At 35.0% G+C, this 24,588-nt stretch overlaps 1 protein-coding gene across 8 annotated transcripts in view; it reads left to right on the top strand.

The window, feature by feature from the left end:
• The window catches only part of LOC106083888 (RNA binding protein fox-1 homolog 2), a 776,024-nt gene extending 754,239 nt beyond the window's left edge, over positions 1–21,785 (top strand). For all 8 annotated transcript variants that reach the window (XM_059370360.1, XM_059370351.1, XM_059370355.1 and 5 more), the window contains 3 exons: positions 5,456–5,616; positions 6,118–6,181; positions 11,879–21,785. In XM_059370360.1, coding sequence (XP_059226343.1) covers positions 5,456–5,616; positions 6,118–6,181; positions 11,879–11,923 — 270 coding nt within the window. In that variant the 3' untranslated portion in view covers positions 11,924–21,785. The remainder of the gene's footprint in view (positions 1–5,455; positions 5,617–6,117; positions 6,182–11,878) is intronic.
• The last annotated feature ends 2,803 nt before the right edge of the window (positions 21,786–24,588 follow it).

Raw genomic sequence — 24,588 nt, forward strand, 5'->3', positions numbered from 1 at the left:
ACGCAATTATCTCATTGACTTTAAGTTTTATTCTTTCACACTGTACGCTAGAAAGTATTTTGTATGCGATTGGAAGGAGACTTGTTCCTCTGTAGTTGGCACATTCCGTCTTGTCTCCTTTCCAATGTACGGGACATAGTAAGCTGAGGTTCCAATCATCGGGTATGCGTTCTTCTGACGGATTGCGCAGATAAGCTGATGCATACGCCTTATCAGCGTGTGTCCTCCGGTCTTAAATAGTTCAGCGGGTAACCCATCGGCACCTGCTGCCTTGTTGTTCTTTAGTCGGGTCGCTGCTACTTGGACCTCATTCTGACTAGGAGGTAAACATTCTATACCATCATCATTGATTGGTTCTGCGGTATCCTCTTCGCCGCCAACGTCGGACACTAGCAGTTGGGTAAAATATTCTTTCCATATCCTCAGCATGTTATCTGTATCAGTTACCAGATTTACTTCTTTGTCTCCGCAGAAGGATGTGCCTGCACCAAAGCCATCGGTTTGATGTTTAATTCTTTGGTAGAATTTCCGGACTTCATTCTGACTTCTGTACATCTCAATTTGCTCACATTCACGTCTTTCCCTTTCCTTTTTCTTTCTGGGGAATAGACGTTTCTCGGAAGAAAAGGAGAGTCTTGTGATACCTCTTCATCTGGTGCGTTGCTTCTGATTGAGTGGTTGCTCTATATGCCGCATTCTTGGCTTCAGTAGCATCTTGGTCGTACCATGGGTTTCTTGAGGGAGGCTTCCGGTACCCAAGTACAGATTTCGCGGCATTTTCCATGGAGTGGGCAATAGTTTGCCACTGCGCCAGTATATCATCGGAACAAGGCGTGCTTTCATCAAGCAGTTGGGTCAGTCGAGTGGAGTATGCCGCTCCCATCTGTTGTGTTTTGCAGCTTTTCAATGTCCAGCTTCCGTGCAAATCGTACTTTCCTCGCCATGCTCAAACGGGTGCGAACCTTTGCTACAACAAGTTAATAATCCGAATCTGTATTCAATCCATGGATCGATCGTACATCTTACACGTTGGATGAATGCCTTCCATCTATCACAACGTGATCAATTTGGATCCTCGTGTTTTGATCGGGTGATAGCCATATGGCATTGTGAATATTTTTATGTTGAAATCTGGTGGTACTAACTACCATGTTTTTTGCCGCGGCGAAATCTTTCAGCCTCAATCCATTACTGGACGCTATCTCGTGGAGTTTAAACTTTCCGACTGTAGGACCAAAAAATGTCTTCATTCCATATCTTCGCATTAAAATCTCCCAGAACGATTTTAATATCATGGGCGGGGCAGCGGTCATATTCTCTCTCTATGCGCTCGTAGAAAATATCCTTGGTCTGCTCGTCCTTGTCTTCCGTCGGGACATGGGCACAAAAAAGACTGATGTTGTAGAATTTGGTTTTTATGCGGATTGTGGCTTGCCCCTCGTCTACCGGAGTAAAGCTGCAGACAAGGTCTTTCAGTCTCCGACTAACCACAAATCCACAGCCAAATTCATGTCACGTGTAATGACAGCTATAGTATAGTTCGTTACCGTTCGGTGTTGTAGTGAGTACGAGTTGCAAGCTGCACGAATGTAAACTGACGGTATTTTGGCCTATTTCCGTACGACCAATCTTCCAATTGGCCAATTTTGTACAAAGCTTTCCTCGACGACTACCATAATATTTAAGAAGTTTGCTCGAAAACGGTTTAAATTTAAATATAGTTCCCATATATATGTTCATCCGATTTTTAGAAATATGGCAATAAAGTGCTCATTTATTAACTGATTCTCTCGAAATGTGACAGAAAGGATATCATTATGACACTTAATATTACAGGAGAATTTCATAGAAATCGGTTCAGATTTAGAGATAGATGCCATATATGTACTTTGCCCGGTTTTCACTTCTTGAGACACTGCAAGTGCATTTATTGGCCAATCTTGCCAAAATTTGGCAAAACGTTTTCCTCGAGGACTAGCACTCAAGTTTTGGAAGACTTGTATAGGCAAAGATCCTTACATTGGAACATCAGGCTGTGCAGGGACGGTAGACTCAATACAGCCTAACGAACAGGGACCCGAAGAAGGAACCATTACGGACTTTCTTAAGATTCGGAGGACTAGGATATGCAGAGACCCTAATATTAAAACATCAGGCAGTGCAGTGACGGAAAACTCAATGCAGCCTAAGGAACAGCGAGCAGACGATGAGATCATCACCCACTCCCAACAAGCCCATCTAATGGAGGAACAATGATTGAGGTCATTCAGATAAATCTCCACCGGAGCGAGACAGCTACTCACTCTCTGATGGAGAAAATCAGCAAGGACAAGATTCATATTGCCTTCATTTAGGAGCCATAAACAACCCGGAATAAAGTTTCTGGACTGAACCATATTATTCTACGCTAACACTATTACTCGGCCGAGGACCTGCGTTATTTGTTATAAAAGTTTAAATTACGTATATTCCCCAGAGTTGTCAACGTCGGATGCAACAGTGATGAGACAGGGAGACGTTGGAGCATACCTGGCATCACGTTATCTGCCTTTCGATTCTACGACACCGCCACCTACGTCGAAGTTGCAACGGTTGGTGAGGAAAGCAAAACAGACAGAAAATGAGGTACTAATAGGGTGTAATGCGAACTCTCACCACATTTCATGGGGTAATACCAATTTTAATAAGGGAACACTAACGACCTAATAATAATAATGGTAACAACGCTACCTTTGATAACACCGCTACCTTTGATTAGGGAGGAGTTTTTAGATGTGACAATATGTTCGGAAAATCTAATTGATGAGGTTCAGGATTGGAGGGTCTCCATGGAACACTCTTTCTCTGACCATCGCTACATTAGGTTTAGAATAGCACGGCCGCGCCGAATCCAATAAGCTTCCGGTACAAGTTGAAAACCAAATGGACGAAATTCGGAAGACTTCTCAGAAGAAGACTTAGGCAAGACAGTTTAGATAGTCCAAGCACATAGAAGACATTGACGAAAATGTCAACAGGAAATCAGCTCAAGAAAAGCCGTGGATGACCGGGGAGATTCACAACATTGGGAAAGAGGTCCGTAGACATTTTAACAGAGCACGTCGTAAAAAATCGGAAGTACATTGGGAATACACAAAGATTACCAGAGCGGAAAAACGTGCCTCCTGGAAGCTTTTCTGCCAACAGGTCGGTAGCGTTAATGACGCCGCAAAGAAAAAAAAAGTTTCTCTCAAAAACCCCCGCCCAAACTGAAGTGTTAGTAGACGACATGGGAGTGAGAGCAGAAACAACGGAGGACATGTTGAGGCTTTTGATGGAAATGCATTTTCCACTGGATACGACGGCATTTATGGAATCTTCGAATAATGAGGTTGATCGAAGGTTTATCATAACAGAATTTATGGTCAAGGAAGCCTTGAGGAGCTTCAAACCATTTAAGTCACCCAGACCTGATGGAATATTTCCGGCGCTACTGCAAAAGAAGGCCGACTATCTGGCGCCTCATCTGGCAACTATTGTATTTTCACAGCGTGCCTGGGACTTGCATATACTCCGAAAGCCTGGCAGGAGGCAAGGGTGGTGTTTATACTCAAGCCCGGCAAGGCAAGTTATGCGACACCAAAAGGACTATAAGCTTTACGTCCTTTCTACTCAAACCATGAAACGCATTGTGGATACCATGATAAAGAGTAAGACATCCAGCGAACTGCTTAAATACAAACAGCATGCCTATGTCAAGGGAAGGTCGGTGGAGACTGCCCATTGGCGGTTTGCATTAACATCGATGGGGCGTTTAATAATGTGCGGATCAGAATCCTTTACAGAATCACTTTGAGACTTCTAAGTCCATTGTGATACCACAGTAGCGACCGACCAAGGCTACTGGCGGGAATCGAACCCACGACCCCTGCACTGGTAATCCAAGCATGCTACCAACTCGGCTACCGGGGCGGCCCCTACCGGGCTCAAAAGGTAATACGTTTAGTCAAAAATCTTAAGGCGTAATACTGGATAGCAAAATGTCCTTTAGACCAACAGCAAATGAGTTTTGCAGAGCGCTCTATTAACAGCATCCAAATAAGCGATAAAAAAGCCCTAAGCATCAACATTATGTAGCTTAAAATAAGATAAAATATTAAAATTCGCCACATACAGTCGTTCTCAAACCACCACATTTCAACGAATATGAAATATGTTTAGCCCAAAATCTTAAGGCGTAATTGTGGATAGCAAAGTGTCCTTTAGACCCACATCAAAGGAGAGCGATAATAAAAAAGGGCTAAGCATCAAAATTTTGTAGCCAAAAAAGGAGATTTTTTTTATAAAATATTATAATTCTGCATAGTCGTTCTCACTGTTCATTAACGCATATAGGCTTCTTTCTATAGCCGATCATTTGTATGTTCCCCATGAATAAAAATCCACCCCAAAAATTATCCCCAGGGAGGGAAAGCATGATCGTCAGTTTGTTGTAAATATCTAAATGTATAAAAAAAAAGAAAACAAAACCTTTATGTAATTAGCTTTAATAATGATTTATTTGTATAGAGTTTTTGTCTCATAAATCATAATCCTCTATTTGCAGTCTTCTTACAAGGTGTTGCTGTGTGTTGGAATTTATTTTTTTTTCATATATTTACCAAATGAGTATATCGTACTTCTAGAAAAACTCAAATTGCATATAAACACTCAATTCAGCATGATGTTGTTGTATTATATTTAAGCATTTATTTTTTTTATAATTATTTATTAATATTTCATTGTTCTTTTCAATTTTATAATAATATAATGGTTTGAGGGTAACAAATGAAACAAACTCCAAAAAAAAGGGAATATGTCTTTCTTTGCTGTGCCTTCATTGTAATTGCATTTCTCACTTACCTTGCCTGTCCGATTCGTTGTGTTTGTGTATTTGGTTTAATGCACTTTTAATGATTCTGTTGTTGTTTTTTTAACTTCCTTTTTCCTCAATGGATTAAAACCACCTCCATTCCAAGGAACTGTTTATGGAATATGTTTGAATTTTTGTTTTGATTTGTAGTTATCTCATCTTTGGTTTCAATTTCTCTCTAGCTGTGTATGTGTAATTCCAATGTCGTCTGGGACATTGTCTCATTTCACCAATATTTAGCTTTAGCTATTTTATTAATGTTAATTAATTACACATATACACATACTTTCTATACATATGAAATACAAATCTTTAAATCTTAGTTTCTAGACATGTTATGGACAAATAATTTGCCAACAACAATCTATTTGTTCAAGTCAAAAACGATGTTCACTAATATCAGAAATATATTCCCCTTCAAAACAACTCACCTCCCAATTTTTCTTTTTACCAAAACTGCCGTTCGCTTTGTTTAACTACTCTACTCTCTAATGACTGACTGCTTCGATGAGTGGGCCTTCAATCGATTTGCATTAATGGCTGTTTTCATTGCACATCTTACAGGCTGCTGCTCCTCTGTTAAAGACACCTTTGTCTCAGGCTCAACAAGCATATGCAACGGCCGCCGCAACCACCTATACAGCTGTGGCCACTAGAGCAGCTTATGGAGCAGCTGCTGCTGCTGCAGCCCAACCGGCTTTGGCTGGTTATGCCACCGTTGCGGGGTAAGTTTTTTTCAACATTTTTTTTTTCGGTGTACCTGACAACCATGACTAACTTTAAAATCGAATCGTTACTGATTCGGGAAAGATTTTTATTTTACATACCTTTTTTTATTTTTTTTTACAACTTTTCATTATTTATATTTTTTTTGTTTTTTTTTTACTAATATTTATTTTTATTTAAATTTTTTTTACTTTATAGCAAAAGCAAGATAAGAAAAACCGAACATTTAAGAAATTTACTAGAAGACTTTTGCAAAGATTTAACCAAACTTAATAATTTTGACTAAATGCCGTCCGTATTTTATTCAAAATTAAATGTCTTGACAAGTCACAAAATCCAAATATCATTTTATAACCATTAACCAGATATAAGCCAGAAATCCATATAAGAACTAACGCATAGACCGTACTTATCAAAGATGTACCAGATAGGAAGTCAAAAGCAAACACTAAACTAATTTCAAATCAATCTCTTGTTTAATTTTTTTCTTGTAAACACAGTTACGCCCGTGAATATGCAGATCCTTACCTAGGACATGGCATTGGACCTGTACCCGGATATGGGGTAAGTTAAATTTTTATATATATTATTAATTAATTGCAATAAGTAATTGCGGATTTTTCATGTAGTCGGCGTTGACAAATTTTTTCACAGCTTGTGACTCTGTAATTGCATTCTTTCTTCTGTTAGTTATCAGCTGTTACATTTAGCATGGTTTAGAAAAAAAGTATGAAAAAAGTATATTTGATTAAAGTTCATTCTAAGTTTTAATAAAAATGCATTTACTTTCTTTTAAAAAATTGGGTGGGGCAACCCAATATAATTTAACTTTAAATCTAATTTAATACTACCATAACAATTAATGAGTATAGACAAGTGAAAAAGACATTAAGCATTTGGATACTCACCACCTCGGGTATATATGTAAACCCCCTTTCCTCACAGTCCGTATAACTTATGCACCCAAATTCGGCACGGAAATTGAATGGTCTAATAAATATAAGTCTATCTTGTATTTTTGTATTTCCAATTTCAACAATATCGTGTAATAAATAAACCTTTTATGAGCTTCAGACCCATTATCGGCAGATCGGTCTATATGACAACTATATCTAAATACAGTCCGATCTTTGCCATACTTGGGTCAGATGGCGGGTGGCGAATTTCAGCGAAATTGAATGAAAAATAAAGCTTTTATAGGCTTCATACCCTTAATCGGGAGATCGGTCTGTATGGCAGTTATATCTAAATATAGTCCGATCCGAACCATATTTGGGACGGATGTCGGGAGACCTAAAACTATCCACTGTTTCAAATTTCAGCGAAATCGGGTAATACATAAAGCTTTTATGGGCTCCGGACTCTTAATCGGCAGATCGGTCTATATGGCAGCTATATCTAAATATAGTCCCATCTGAACCATATTTAAGTCAGATGTCGGGAGGCTCAAACCAACCCACTGTTTCAAATTTCAGCGAAATCGGGTAATAAATAAAGCTTTAATGGGCTCCAGACCCTTTATCGGCAGATCGGTTTATATGGCAGGTATATCTAAACAAAGTCCGACCTCAACCATATTAAGGTCCTATGTTAAGAGGCTCAAACCAACTCAATGTTCCAAATTTTGGGGAAATCGGGTAATAAATAAAGCTTTTATGGGCTCCGGACTCTTAATCGGCAGATCGGTCTATATGGCAGCTATATCTAAATATAGTCCCATCTGAACCATATTTAAGTCAGATGTCTGGAGGCTTAAATTAACCCACTGTTTCAAATTTCAGCGAAATCGGGTAATAAATAAAGCTTTAATGGGCTCCAGACCCTTTATCAGCAGATCGGTTTATATCGCAGGTATATCTAAACAAAGTCCGACCTCAACCATATTAAGGTCCTATGTTAAGAGGCTCAAACCAACTCAATGTTCCAAATTTTGGGGAAATCGGGTAATACATAAAGCTTTTATGGGCTCCTGACCCTTAATCGGCAGATCGGTCTATATGGCAGCTATATCTAAATATAGTCCGATCTGAACCATATTTGTGTCCTATGTTGGGAGGCGTAAAACTACTCACCGTTTAAAATTTCAGCGAAATCGGCTAAAAAATAATGCTTTCATGGGCTTCAGACCCTTTATTTGAAGATCGGTCTATATGGCAGCATAACCTAAATATAGTGCGATTTAATCCATATTTAGGTCAGATGTCGGGAACCTTAAACTAGCCCACTGTCTCAAATTTCAGCGAAATCGGGTAGTACTTAAAACTTTTATGGGCTTCAGACCCTTTATCGGGAAATCGGTCTATATGGCTGGTATATCTACATATAGTCCGATCTGAACCATCTTTAGGTCAAATGTCGAAAGGCTTTAATTAATCATTCCATTAAATTTTCAGCGAAATCGGGTAATAAATAAAGCTTTTATGGGCTTCTGACCCTTTATCGGTAGATCGGTCTACATGGCAGCTATATCTAAATATAGTTCGATCTGAACCATATTTGAGCCTGATGTCGGGAAGCCGTAAGCTACTCACTGTTTCAAATTTCAGCGAAATCGGATAAAAAATAAAGCTTTATGGGTATTAGACCCTTTACCGGCAGATCGGTCTATACAGCAGCGATATCTAAATATGGTCCGATTTGCCCCGTTCAAGAACTTAACCAGCGTGCATCAAAAAGACGTATCTGTGCCAAATTTCAGCTCAATATCTCAATTTTTGAAGGCTGTAGAGTGATTACAAAAGACGGACGGACAGACACACGGACATCGTTAAATCGTCTTAGAATTTTACGACGATCCGAAATATACACTTTGTAGGGTCGGAAATTGATATTTCGATATGTTGCAAACGGAATGACTAAATAAATATACCCCCTATCCTACGATAATGGGTATAAAAATATGAAATTTACTCAGGTAAATTAATTTTGTGTGAATATTCTTAGTTCTGGTATATGTCATACATACATTATTAGTAAAATAAAACTCTTCTGCTTATAAAAAACTTCGTATAGTTAAACAATTAAAAGCGGGCCAAGTTCAGCCGGACCGAATCTTATATACCCTCCACTATGGATCGTATTTGTCAAGTAATTTGCCAGGTTTCTTTTTATAGGCAAACAGAGGATATTGAATAAGAATTGCTATGCTACTAGAGCTATATCAGGTAATGGACCGATTTGGACTACTCTTGGTTTGGATGTTGGAGCCCATAGTAGAAGTCATTGTGCAAAATGTCAGCCAAATTGGATAAGAATTGCTTACTATAGGGGCTCAAGAAGTAAAGTTGGGAGATCAGTTTTTATAGAAGCTATATCAGGTTATGAACCAATTCAGATCAAATATTAGGACGTATATTGAATGTCATAGGAAAAGTCGTTGTTCAAAATTTCAACCAAATCGGATAAAAATTGCGCCCTCTAGAGGCTCAAGAAGTATAATCGGGAGATCGGTTCATGTGGGAGCAATATCTGGTTATGGACCGATTTAGACCATGCCTGGAATAGATGTTGGAAGTCAAAACAAAACACTTCATGCAAAATTTCAGCCAAATCGGATAATAATTGCGCCCTCTAGAGGCTCAAGAAGTCAAGATACGAGATCGGCTTATATGTGCAGCCATATCAGGTTACGAACCGATGTAGATCAAACTTGACATAGTTTTCAGAAGTTTAAACTAACATCTCGTACAAAATTTCAGCTAAATCGAATAGCAATTGCGCCCTCTTTAGGCTCAAGACGTCAAGATCCATTGGTAAAGAATAGTTAAGCTACCCTTTCCCTTGGTAAAGGATACATCAGCTACTATTTTCCATAACAAAGGTTACTTAAGCTGCCCTTTCCCTGAGTTAAGGATACCTAAGCCAGCCTTTCCCTTGGTAAAGGGTACTATCAGTACCCCTTGTCTTGGAAAAATGTACTAAAACTAACCCTTCCCTTGGAAAAGGGTACTTAGACTACACCTACTGTTGGGTGAGGGAACCATAACCACCCTCGCTCTTGGAAAAAGGGTACTTAAACTATCCCTTCCGTTGCAATAGGGTACCATAACTAACATTTCCCTTGAAAAAGGATGCTATAACTACCCTTTCTCTGGGAAGAGAAAACCATCATTACCCTTTCCTTTGGAAAATGGTACTGTAACTACTCTTTCGCATGAAAAAAAATACTACAACTATACTTTTCCTTGGAAAAGCGTATGAAAACTACCATTTCCTTTACAAATTTGTACTAAAACCACCCTTTTCCCTTGGAAAATGATATTTTCCTTGGAATAGAGCTTTTTTTCCTTGGAAAAGGGAACAAAAATCACCCTTCTCTAAGGAATGAGTATTAAAGCCGACCTTTCCCGTGGAAAAGCGTACTAAAACCACTCTTTCTTTTGAAAAAGGGTACAAAACCACCCTTTCCCTTATAAAAGGGTACTTAAACCACCTTCCCTTAGAAAATGGGAAAGGCTTTAATACCCCTTTCGCTTGGAAACGGGTACTAAAACTACTACTTCCTTTGGAAAAGGGTACTAAAACTGGTCTTTTCCATGGAAAAGAGTATTAAAAACTAACCTTTTCCAAGAAAAAAAGGACTACAACTACTCTTTCCCTTAAAAAGGGGTACTGAAATTACCCTTTGCTTTGGAAAAGGGTACTGAAACCACCCTTTGCTTTGGAAAAGGGTACTGCAACCACCCTTTACTTTGGAAAAGGGTACTAGAACCAGCCTTTCTCTTAGAAAAGAGTACTAAAACCACACTTTACCCTGGAAAAGGGTATTAAAACATCTCTTTACCTTGGAAAAATGTACTGAATGTACCCTTTTCCTTGGAAAAGCGGACTTTACTGTGAAAAAGGGTACTAAAACCACACTTTGCTTTGGAAAAGGATACTAAAACCACACTTTCGCTTGAAAAAGAATACTGAACCTACCCTTTCTTTTAAAAAAAGGTACTAAAACTACTCTTTCCCTTGGAAAGTGGTACTAAAGCTTCTTTTTATTCTTCTTTCCCTTGTAAAAGAGAACCATAACTAGCCTTTCCTTATTCTGCTTGGAAAAAGATCCAAAACCTACTATTTCCCTGGAAAAAGGGTACTAAAAACACCCTTTACCTTGGAAAAGTGTACTAAAACCACACTTTCTCTTGAAAACCCGTACTAAACCCACCCTTTCTCTTGAAAAAGGATACTAAAACTACTCTCTCCCTCGGAAAAGGGTACCATAACTACTCTTTCCCTTGGAAAATGGAACCATAACTACCCTTTCTCTTGGAAAATGGTACTAAACTTTTATTTCCCTTAGAAAAGGGTATTTAAACTACACTTTCCCATGAAAGAGAGGTACTTTAACTAGTCTTTCCATAGAAAAGGGTACTAAAACTACTCTTTCCCATAGAAAAGCATACTAAGACTTACCTTTCTCTTGGAAAATCATACTAAAGCTACTCTTTCCTTTGAAAACCCCTACTCAAACTACGCTTTCCATTGAAAATTTGTATTGAAACCACCCTTTTCCTTGGAATTAGGTTCTAAAAGCACCCCTTCCCATAGAAAAGGGTTATAAAACCACCCACTCCTTTGAAAAAGTGTACTAAAACCACCCTTTCTCTTCCAAAAGAGCAATAAAACCACATTTTCTCTTAAAAAAGGGTACTAAAGCCATCCTTTACCTTGAAAAAAGGTGCTAAATTTACCCTTTCCCTTAGAAAAGGGTATATAAACAACCGTTTCGCTTGAAAAAGGGTACTAAAACCACCCCTTTCCCTTCAAAAGAGTACTAAAACCACTCTTTTCTAAACCACCACCCTTTTCCTTGGAAAATGGTACTAAAACCACCCGTTCCCTTGGAAAAGGAAACTAAAACTACTCTTTTCCATGAAAAAGTGGAGTAAAACTGCTCTTTTCCATGAAAAAGTGGAGTAAAACCACACTTCCCTTGAAAAAGGGTACTTAAACCACCCCTTCCCTTGGAAAAGGGTTTTAAAACCACCCTCTCTTTTGGAAAAGTGTACTTAAACCAACCTTTCGCTGGAAAAAGGTCAGGGCAGCTGAAGTACCTTTGGGGTTTAGGTTAAGTCTACTTCCGGACTTGAAATCTACCTATCCCATATAGTCTTCCCTGTTAATGGGATATTGCTGAGGAACTTTTCATTTTACAGTATCCTTTGGTCTTGAAAACACTACGTATTTCATGTTCATTACACGTTTTGACAACATTTTTTTCTTATTTTATATTACTACTAATTTGTTCCCTTTTTCCTCTATATTTTTTAGGCAACAATGTATCGCGGAGGATTCAATCGCTTTACGCCCTATTAATTTCAATAAAGTCTTAATTGAAATATCCCACGAAATGCTCATCTGATATTATTGGTTGAAAACAATATGTTGAAAAAAATATTATTAATAATAGTAATTAAATCATCGTAATATAAAATGCTCAAAAGAACTTTGTTCGCACAAAAAAAAAACAAAACAAAACAAACCGCCAACACACCAGCAAACCCCTAAATCGCACAAAATGTGAAAACGGAAAGGCCTATTGAAGAAAGCAAACGAAGGTTTTCCCCAACAACATGAAGAAAATCTAAAATCATCACACAAAGGACATCCGAAGAAAGTTTAAACAAGACCACTTCAAGTGTAAAGTGTGAAAGTAGAACACAATTGCGATTAAAATAATAACAACTACAAAAAGAAAAGCAAAACAGCAAGACACTCACTCAGACACAAAATTTATATATATATATATATCTACATATATATACATATTTAGATTATAATAAGAATCAAAGTGAAAAAAAACCGAGAGTAGTTTTGTTCCAATTCAATGTCGTCCAGCAAATACAGTTTACAAAAATTTTTGTAGAATTAAAAAAGAAGAAAAACAGAAAACAAAACAAATTAAATTAATTAAGCAATCTTAAATATTTAAAGATTTATACCAAAAAATCCAAAAACCATAATAATAATAGAACACACAAACAATAGGGCTTCTATTTTGATGAAACGTAGTCTATGTTTCTTTTGAACACACACACACCACACAACAAAACTGTGAACAGTAGAGAAAGCAAAAGAAAAAAAAACAACAACAATAGTAGTTTTGTTTTTTAACCACCACCATTTATTTCGTGCAGTGTAGTTTATTATGGTTTTTAAAGAAAAATGCAGAGCTTAAACACATATATATATATAAATATTTATTTTAAGAAACATATTGATAATTATTATTGAAGCCTAAGAACAAGTCAATCAGTAAAGTCCAGTAAAAATTTTAATTAACGCTTTGGCAAAGTAAACTCTTTTTAAAATTTTATTTTTTTTTTAGATTTTTTTTTGTGTTATACAAAATGGCAGCCCATGTTTATGTTAAGCTTTTTTCATATCAGGTTTATACCAACGATTATTAATTTTAGTGTTTATTTTACATTTCATTTCTCTTATCAACGAATTTTTTTTCTCAATGGCTTTTTGCCTAGTAATTTTTCTTCATTTTAAGGGGTTTAATTTAAAAAAAAATAGTTTTTTGTGTGTTTCTTTTTTAATAACATGATTGGCTTCTATTTTATAAATATATATATATATAATTTTTTTTATGTAAGTCCAATGTTTTCAGCAAAAATTCCTTAAGACAAAAAAAACCAAATCTTCCATGCAGATATCTGCTGCAAATCTAAGATTTTATTTCACTGCTTATTTAATTATAACTAAAACTATAATTTCCTTAAAAAAAAACATAAAAGATTAAATACTCAATAAGTACACAAAAATACTCAAGCTAGAGCTACTATTTTACAAAAAAAAAAAGAAAACTAAATTGAGAAAAAAATCAACAAAAATACTCGTTTTAAAATTAAATTTTATTTACTCTCCTTTAGTTAAAGAACGAAATATTACACATCCATATGCAGAGCACACAAAAAAAGTGCTCTTCTTTAGTTAAAGAACAAAATATTACACATCCATATGCAGAGCACACAAAAAATGTTTGTGGTTTCCTGTAAGAAACTTATAACGGGAATCTTCTATACAGTTCCATAATGATTGTCTTCAAATGAAGGTTCGAAATACTAGACTGTATTATATGAGCCAATGGTTATCCATTCAGAACTTCATATTGCCAATCAGGTATAGAAAAACAAATTTTGCACAAAATTTCCAAAAAAAAAAAGATACAGTGGCTTGATTGAACCTAAGAACTATTGAAATAGGAAGTATGAATATCAATATTAATGTCATTTAAACTTGGATGATATCGATGGGTTCATAAAGAGTGGAGATGCTTTGAATATGAACAGAGCCTCAAAATCTTGTTGACTGACAAAATTTTTAATTTTTTACCTCATAATCTTCAGAATTCGCGTGGGCTCAAGTCGGAAAAGATACTGAACAAATTTGTGTTATTCTTCTTAATATGTTATGTCTATGTCATAGCGAATGGTTGGACAGCGGTTAAAAAAATATTAACTTGGGCTCAAGTCGGAAAAGATACAGAACAAATTTGTGTTATTCTCCTTAATATGTTTTGTCCATTTCATAGCGAATGGTTGGACAGCGGTTAAAAAAAAATTAATTTGGGCTCAAGTCCGAGAAAATGTTGAACCTATTTTGTTCTTCTCCTTAATATGTTTTATCTGTTTCATAGCGAATGGTTTATGTGGGCTCTAGTCGGAGAAGATGCTGAACCAATTTTTGTTATTCTTCTTAATATGTTTTTGCTACTTCAGAGCGAATAGTTGGGCAGCGGTAAAAAAAAGGTTAATGTATTCGCATCAGAATTGGTAAGCAAAGGCACAGTCTTAAAAAAATTCATATTCATTGTTACTTTATTTGTGCTTTAGAGCTTCTGTTGCTATAGATATTTGTAAGTCCTTCTCAAGGATCTCATGATGCATCAGACTTTTCCAGTCGCATTGAAGGCAATTACTTATTTAGTCTCCCAGGTGAATACCCACTTCCTTCTGTGCTTTATATTAACTTTATATTCTCATCTCTGGTAAAAAATTTATAGAAAAATCTTCTATATATATAAAAATCTACTGAGCACAGCCCATATTTTCTGCCAGAAGAACCTTCTTTTTAAAATCTTTCCCAAGTTTATGTTTATCGAATTCAAATGGCCCAGAACAAATCCTTAAAATCTTTTTGATAGAAAATGCTTATTTCAACACAAAGGCATATATTTTAAGTTAGATTTCTGATTTTCATTGAATTTTAAAGCTTTTCATGTAAACCTTCGATCAATCTTTTCCTCAAAAATTCACCAATGAAAACATTAAAATCCCAATTATTTGCACGTACATTTCTTTACTACTGATATTGTATTGTATTAAAAGCCATAACACAGAATATACCCCTATTTACTACTCATTTGAGATTGGTTTGAGAAGCAGATACATTTTCTTTCAGTAAAAATCCATTAAACAAATTTCGCGAATTTCTTGGTCCTTGATCATACTTTTCAAATAAAATTTCTGTACTACACAAAGGCATATATTTTAAGTTAGATTTCTGATTTTCATTGAATTTTAAAGCTTTTCATGTAAACCTTCGATCAATCTTTTCCTCAAAAATTCACCAATGAAAACATTAAAATCCCAATTATTTGCACGTACATTTCTTTACTACTGATATTGTATTGTATTAAAAGCCATAACACAGAATATACCCCTATTTACTACTCATTTGAGATTGGTTTGAGAAGCAGATACATTTTCTTTCAGTAAAAATCCATTAAACAAATTTCGCGAATTTCTTGGTCCTTGATCATACTTTTCAAATAAAATTTCTGTACTATTCCAATACATATGCCAAAAAGCCAAAACAGAGAACACACCACTATGTATTACTTATATGTGTTAAAAAGCCTTTAGAAGTTGTTTGGAGAGGTAGATATTTTTTTGGCTTAACCGATTGCCAGAGGTTCTAAATTATCTACCATCCGACTATGTTCTATATTTTCTCCCAATTATACCGACTGAAATGTCATAGCGCTAAAAAATCATTCATTGCATACGAAAAGCCATAACAGGAAACATACTGGTTTATTCTACGCATATAGATTTGAAGATGTATAAGAGGTTTGTTTAGGGAATATGTGACGCATTCTTTCCACTTCCACCAATCGATTATAAAATGTTCTCATTTGGTATACAAAAAGTCTCAATATGCATATAGAAAGTCATGACATGGATGATACTCTTCATAAATTTTGTAAAGCACAAAAAAAAAAAAAAAACATTGCGATTTTGTATATGAAAAGTCATAATATGGAATATATAACTATGCGCTCCTCCCTGTTTATTTGAAAGTTCACTAGAAATTGATTTGAGATATTGATAAAATGTTGAAGTTCCATATAAAAAGTCTTAACAAGGAACCCGCCCTGCTAACCTACTCACATGCTTTTGAAAGAACATCAAAGTTTGCCTTAAGGTATAAAGAATTTGTATTTCACCCAAAACCGATTGAATGCAAGAGATTCTCATTTCAAATATGAATAGTCACAACATGATGTAACCCACTATGCACTACTCATACATATATGTTTGAAATTACATAGAAGGTGGATATGAAAACTGCATTTTTTTATTTAGTTGAAAACAATTTCTTTGAGGTCTCATGTCCAATAAACTTTATTCTTGTATTAACTCGAACAATTCCATAAATCAACTTCAGACCCAAAAACACATATTCTTTATACTTTGCTCAACTTCATTGTATTACGTTTTCATATTCAATTAGAACAATTTAGTCTTAAATGGTTCCTTTGGCAGTATTTGGAATTATGCTCTGGAGTCTATTAAACTTTAGAAGTCGATTCCATGCACATCAAATCAACGTAAGACTCCTTGAAATAACTTAAAACTCTCACGGTCGGATTCATAGTCTACAGTTCGATTTTACAACTGTTAAAACACGAATTATAGTCAAGAAATCAAATTTGTACCCAATATTTTGACTTCCTTCTCATAAAGCCAATTGCCTATATCGATTTCATGGATCGATATTATAATCTGTAAGTCGAATCATACTTTAGAAGTCAAAATCATACTCAGTATAATTCAATAAGCCTTTTTCATACTGCATATATTAATCTAATCCTAGATGGCCTCATTTCACATCGAAATCCCCAAGTTAAAACTCTAGAAGTTAACTCCGATCGATTTCATATTCACAAAATCATTTTCGTACTGTACTACGAATCAGCTATATATTCAACTTCAACTCAATAACTTCGGCTTTATATTAAATATACCAATACTCCATACCGAAAATGACTTCATATTCTTTAGATCCACAACATAGTTCAGAGAACAACTTCGTATTTTATACATCGATGTGCGTAATCTGGAAGTCGAATTCGCACTCTTGAATTTGCCGTTGATGGAGAATTCAACTCCTTCAACGGCAAACGAATTCATAACGAATATTTTGCTGCTGTGCTCATTATATCAACTTCAAATTCATCGACTTCATACTCTATTGACCGTCTACATAACCCTTAGATCGATTTCATACTCAAGAAAATAATTTCAAACTGTAAAAGTGAACTCTATGGATCTCAAGTCGGTCTTCTCATCTACTTTTTACTTAATATATTACTTCATATTCAATAGGTCAATTCTTTTTTTCTTCCCAAGATCAACATCGTGTTTAGGCTGACTTCATACTCTACAAATCGACTTCAAACCCTAGTTGTCGATTTAGTACTCAAAATTTTACCTTCCTACTGTATCAGTGGACCTTCTACTCCATACATTAATAGACTACATAATCCCTAGATCGACCTAATATTTCATAAAACGACTTTATGGATTGATTTAATAGTCTAAAAATTTTGAAATCAGCACCATCAGCAAAAGAAGAATTCGTACTGATTTTTTTTGGCTCTACACTCCATAAGATAACTTCATAAGAAATGCATCAATCGAGTCAATATAGCCATGAAAATATGAATAGCCCATAGGGCGATTACATACACAAGAAATCGAATTCAAACGTTTTAAGTCATCTTTATACACCTCAAAATGGCCCTATAAACCCTACTTCATACTCAATAAATCTTCTTTATGTTGAATAGGCCTTGTTATAGTTCAAACATAAAAAGACTACATATTCCCTAGATGAGCATCAAAATCTATAGGTTGATTTCATACTCTATAAGTCGTATTCGAATTCAATATTTTCTTCCTATTGAACTAGCTAACTGTAAAGTCTATAACTTAGATAAACTTCATATTTCAAAGAACTATTTCGTACTCTACAAGTCGACTTCATATTATATAAAATAACTAAAAATTGTTGAAATCAACCCCATTAACATCAAGTCGAATTTACACTGAATCTTTTGGTTCTACACTCGTTAGACGGCTTTATATTGAAACGGTCAATGTAATACACCATGCATTAAACGACTGCATATTCCCTACATAAGCATCATAGTATATTGGTTGTTCGATACTTTATAAGCTGACTTCATACTCTTGAACCAATGTCATACTCTCCAAGTCATTTTTTTAAATTTTAACATGGGCTATATATTTCATTGGAGGAATTCCTACACAATACGTTGTCTCCCTACTTAATAGATCAAATTCATACTCTTCTTCTTGATTAAGGAAATACATATGTTCGAAGAAGATATCTTCACCGGGTCAATTTCATACTCTGGAAATTGACTTCAGCCAGCTTCATACACTATTTATAATAAAAACAATAAATCAGTTTCAGAATCCAAATGATGACTTCATCATTTGTACATCAATTTCAAATTGAAATTAACATACTTCCATTAATAATTCGTAGGATGCTCATAAAGTTGTTCGTTCTATTAATTCTAAGATCAATTAGAAGTACATTATATAACTTCAAAATAATATATTTTTCATCTTAGGTTGGTTTTATTGTCTTCTAAATCGTTTGAATAAAAATCAATTTGTAATATAGAAGCCATTAAGCTTATAATTGAATCGGACGGCACTCATTGATATGTAAGAAAGTATGTCCCTGTTACTTTGAGGAATGTTCTGGGCGGATTTGCTTTTCCAATATAGAAGCCAATCAAAAAGTTTCTGATTCCACTTTACATTTTATTAGACAAGTTCATAAAAAATCTCAACTCCCCCAATCAGTACAATATTCTAACTGTTGCACTGATTGATTGATTAAAAGTTTCATTTTTTTCTTCATTATTTTGAGAAGCCACAAACTCCCTTTGTGCCTGCTTTTATAAGGATGTGTAAACAATGCCAAAAAAACAGCATTGATTTTAGTTTATACTCTTATCAGTAAAACAATATTGATAGCGATTTACATAAACAAAATATCTCATATGCAGTCATATATATAAATAGAAAAAAATCCATTAAGATTTTCATTTATTTTAGTTCCTCTTAGAAATTTGCAATTATTAGTTTTTTTTTAATTTTAATACATTTTTTTAATTTTAATATTTTTTTTTTTTAAATATATTATATATAAGTTTTCATTATATTATTTTTTTATAAGTTTCTCACTCTATTATTGGCAGCTACAAAGATATTTTAATATTTTTTTTTATCAAACGATACAAAATCTAAACAAAGAAAAAAATATGAGAAACAAAATCATAAAAAAATATTTTAGTGAAAAACGTAGACATATCCTTGATATATACAATAAAAAAAAACCCATACAAATAATTGAAAAGTAATGAAAATTTTGGAAAACAAAAAAATCAACTAAATATTTAAGTGAATATTCAAAAAACCAAAAAAAAATTATTAAAAAAGTTTTTTTTTTGTACAAAAATTAATTTTCTGTTTGGTAAAAAAATCAAGAATTTATTCAAAAAGCAATCTACTATATTTTTAAAAAGAACTCTAGAAGAAAAGTATATATAAAAAAACTCAAGCGAAATTCTAGAAATTTTTCATAAAATCAAAAAGATTTTTTTCTTCCTATTCTCTTTGGGTTTTCTTCAAAAGTCTACACGCAATTAACAAAAAAAAAAAAAACATAGATGTATGAGTGTGTTCAGAAAAGAAAACCATCAAGAAAACACAAAGTAAGAACATGTAATTTTATATAAGACAGCTACTTTAAATATACAAAAGAAAGAAAAAATGTGAGATTTCATTAAAAAAAAACAAGAAAACAAAAAGCACATACAAATGCTCAAATTATTATTATTATAAATATAATTATATTTTAAACAAAACAAAAGGAAATTAAAAGCCATAAATATTATAAATATACTTCTTAACTATTAAGCTAATGACATAACAATTGTGTATCTTCCTCCTCCTTCAACAAAACCCAACACTTTCATCTCCCACTTCTTATCCTACTCCTGCTCCTCCTCAAATTTATTAAGAAGGAAACAGTTAAGAAATTAATATTTCTCTCAGTGTGTTATATTTTTCTTTAATGTATGAATGTATAACGAAAACCAAACCTTTGTGTGTGTGTGTGTTTTATTGTGCAATTGTTTATATGTACAAACATACATATATATACATACACAAAGTAATATGGATGTAAAAATTTGAAATTTAATGTAATTTGATTTCAGCAACAAACCAAAATTAAGCACTTTTTCAAAAGTAGCACATCAATTAAACTTCCCAAATGAAAAAAAACCAAATGAAAAGTAATTTGAATAACAGAAAAATAACAACAAATAATTGCATATATTTCACATTCAATCAAAAGTTAGAAGAATTATTGTAGGCTTACAACATTTTAATCATGTCTTGTTTTTTTCGTTTTGTTTCAAACAACAAACAACACATTGCTGAATTTACAACAACTAAATTTAATAGGAAGGACATTCAAAGGCTTATCAGTTTTTCAATAAAATATTGTTGTTGTATTAAAGAAATAGTCACTACAACAGTTAAACTGTCTAGTATGGTCTTTAGTTGAGTTTTTTTGAAGGATTTCTTCATATTTACGGAAAAAATGTCATAACATGAAACATGCCGCTTTATACCAGTCTTAAACTGTTTAATTGTAAACAGTCTTATTTTGTCATAACATAGAACCTACCACTATATACTACTCATATTTTTCTTTGGAAGAACATTAGAGATTAGTTTAAGAAGAAAAGAAATGTTGTTCAACTCATGGTTTTGCATCTAGATGTTCTTTACAAGACCAATTTCGCTTTACTTTTTTTGTCTTCAGTCATTCTGTTCACCACCATTAAAAGTAAACACTTAACTCACTGCTCCATGCCAAGGAGGGAAAATACAAAATGGTACTAAAAAGGTACTTTTGGGACAGAAAGAGAACTCTTAAATTTTACATAAAGACATCAAGAATCTTGGAGTGCAGGTATACAGAATATATCTCTGGAAAACTTCTTCCTTACCGATTAGAGATTACACCAATTTCGCTTTGCTTTTATCTTCAATCATTCTGTTCACCAAAATTAAAAGTAAACACTTAACCCACTACCCCATGCCAGGGGTGGAAAATGCAAATTTTAAAATGGTACTAAAAAGAACATAAAGAGAAGTTTTAGGTTTTGCATAAAGGTTTCACAAATATTGGAGTGCAGTTATACAAAATATATCTCTGGAAAACTTCTTGCTTGCCGATTACAGATTACACAATGTGTGATAAAAATTTATGTTATGAAACCCCCAAAAGAGTTTTGGTTCTCAGATCATACATTTTTTAAGTGTCAGTGTCATCATGTAACCGAAGTAGAAGGCCGCCACCGTTGCGCAATGGTTAGCATTTTTTTAATGTATCTAGGTGTCACTACGAAGTGGTGTCACTATACGACTCGCCATTTCAACTCCGCACATTGGTGAGCTAAAACTTCAATCGGACTGCACTCTGTAATAAGGGAGAAGTATCCCTTGTACTAGTCATTGCACTTAAAATTGAATCGGACAGCACTCACTAATTTGTGAGAAGTTTGTCCCAGTTCCTTAATGGAATGTTCAACGGCAAATTTAAAATTGGCATCCCTTGTACCTTAATGGAAGCCGAAGACTAAGGGATTGCGATATGTCCGAGATATACATATATCAGAGATGCAAATGCAAATTTCGCCCATTAACATTCCACTAAGGAACAGGGGCAAACTTCTCACATATCAATGAGTGCAGTCCGATTCAAGTTTAAGCTCAATGATAAGGGGCCTCCTTTTTATAGCCGAGTCCGAACGGCGTGCCGCAGTGCGTCACCAATGTTGTCAGCATTAGGAGGGGAAAAACACCGCTGAAAATTTTTTCTGATGGTCTCGCCAGGATTCGAATCCGGGAGTTCAGCGTCATAGGCGGACATGCTAAAATCTATACTACGGTGGCCTCCCAATATATCAGAGATGGCTCGATGAATTTGTGACTGTACAATTATAGTAACCGAAAAACACAAATCAGATATTCAAATATCGAATCAAGTAACTAGGGAAACGCCCCACCCTAAAAACCCCCTAGCGACCATAAAAACCCCTAACGACCGATTGATCGATACAATATGGAACTTAAAGGAAAAATACCTGGGAGTCAAGCACGAATCACATATTAGAATTCGGAGACCAAGTATCGGGGGTCCTTGTCTCTTCCAAAGCTTTCTAGAGGATCAATAAATCAAATAAGGCGACTTGTGCATGAGGTATCTTTTTATAAATATGAACTGATATTGCTCCCTTACAATCTCCAAGCGATGTGCATAAAGCAAATTCGATAATCGGATGGATCGGATTCGATCGGCTTACAAATTTCTTTAAGCGAGAAATACTCCCCTCTTTAGACAAAAAAGCTTCGAAAGCAGCCGAATTGCTTGTAAAATTCTTAGTGCTTGAAAAGGTATTAAATCCGTCACGGGGGTACTACGGTACTCCTCGGGTGGAAAAAAGTACTAAAGTACTGACTTTTCCATCCCTTCTTCATACAACTTCTCATTTTTCTGATGTATTATTAAAAAAGCCATGTGCTTCGCAAAGTCCAGATATGACACCCATCAAAACTCCGAGATCACTTGCCAAAAGCCATCATAATCCTGGCAATACAGCAATTATGCATAGATTCTCATCGTTACTCCTGTTATACATTGCGCATGTCATCTACCTGATTCAATAGTCGTTCGACAATTGATAACCCTATTTTATCGTGGCAAATTTCGTTAAGCGAGAAATACTCGCCTCTTTAGACAAAAAAGCTTCGAAGGCAGCATAATTGCTTGAAAATTCTTAGTGCTTCAAATGGTTCTAAATCGGTCGCGGGGGTACTACGGTACTCCTCGGGTGGAAAAAGTACTAAAGTACTGACATTTCCATCTCTGCTCAATACATACACTTTTATACTACGCATTTTGCATATCATAGCACATACCGCTATGCACTACTCATATATTTTTGAAATGCCATTGGAAATTGATTTAAAAAGTGGCTGATATTGCTTTTCGCTAAAGCTGATTCGATGCAAAAGTTCTTTTTTGATTGCCCGTTGCCCATTGCATATATTTGCATAGAACATTTGGACAATAGAAAAATTTATTGGATAATACCATCGCATTTGCCAAATAATAAATATGAAAATTTCGATTTTGCATAAAAAATATGGACTCTAGTGATGACACACTTGGCAATACAGACTTCAATAGGCTATATATTGGCATTCAATCCATCTACATAAACCAGTCTTTGAATCTCGTCGAATACAAGTTCCAAATATAAGGAATTTGTAACTTGAAGATAATATCTGTAATTGGGCCTGATATCAGGTAGGCTGACACTGTCCTGAGCTTTTCTCGAACACCTATTTGATTCAAAATAGATCTGTGAACTTTCTTTAACATATCGAGTTCTCTCAGCTTAAACACAACCATCGCAAAACACAACCGAATACAGATCTTAATAGGCTGAATATTTTGGCTATGGTGTAGACTTAAGCGATCTCGTGATTTTCAGGCATGCCAACCATGGTCTTATTTGTTTAAAGATGGTCATCTACCCAATAAATTCCTAGACATTGGGTATTCAATGACTAAATAACCTACAAATACCCAATGTGTGGAATTTTATTGGGTAGCCGCCAAAGAACTGCATGAGACCCAAAATTTGGCACCCAATAGCCACTTTGGGCAAAACAATTGTCTGTATCGCATGCCACATAAAAACAAAGTTAATCGTTCAGTTGATGTGATTATCAATTTGGTTTTCCTAACCACGACCTGGTGGAATAACAGCCAGATATGGTCTTGTTTGTTCAAAGATGGACATCTACCCAATAAATTCTTACACATTGGGAATTTAACAGGTAAATAACCTAGAAATACCCAATGTGTGGAAATTTATTGGGTAGCTGCCAAATAACTGCATGTGATTCAAAATTTGGCACTCAATAGCCACTTTGGCCAAACCAATTGTCTGTATCGCATGCCACATAAAAACAAAGTTAGCTAGAAACACACGCACAAATACAATAGAGTGAAAGACGCGCGAACGTTTTAGTAATCATTCAGTGGATGAGATTGTCAATTTGGTCGATGCACATCGTGTGTTGTTCGCCAATGAACACCACTCATATAAGTGCCATATGAAGCCAAAGCAAGCAGAGGAATGAGACACCAAGTTTTGTTGATCGGCATAGATATACTCCGCCTCATAAAAACAAAGTTAGCTTGAAACACACGCACAAATACAATCGAATGAAAGATGTGCGAACGTTTTAATAATCATTATGTGGATGAGATTGTAAATTTGGTCGACGGACATCGTGTGTTGTTTGCAAATGAAGCCAAAGCAAGCTGAGAAATTAGACACCAAGTTTTGTTGATCGGCATTAATATACTCCGTTGGTTTTTTGCACTTGCTTTTTTATTTTTGAATCAGAATTGCTTCTATCAGTGACGTGCCTGTCTCTGTCTGTTCAAAAGTGACAGACTTACTTCCACTTTTTTCTTACCCAAGCCATTACAAAGCACGCAAATTAATTTCAGCTCTCACAACTTTGAACGATAGCTGTATGTGTGGATGTCTT

Source organism: Stomoxys calcitrans, chromosome 1 (genome assembly GCF_963082655.1).
Source record: "Stomoxys calcitrans chromosome 1, idStoCalc2.1, whole genome shotgun sequence".
NCBI classification, from domain to species: domain Eukaryota; kingdom Metazoa; phylum Arthropoda; class Insecta; order Diptera; family Muscidae; genus Stomoxys; species Stomoxys calcitrans.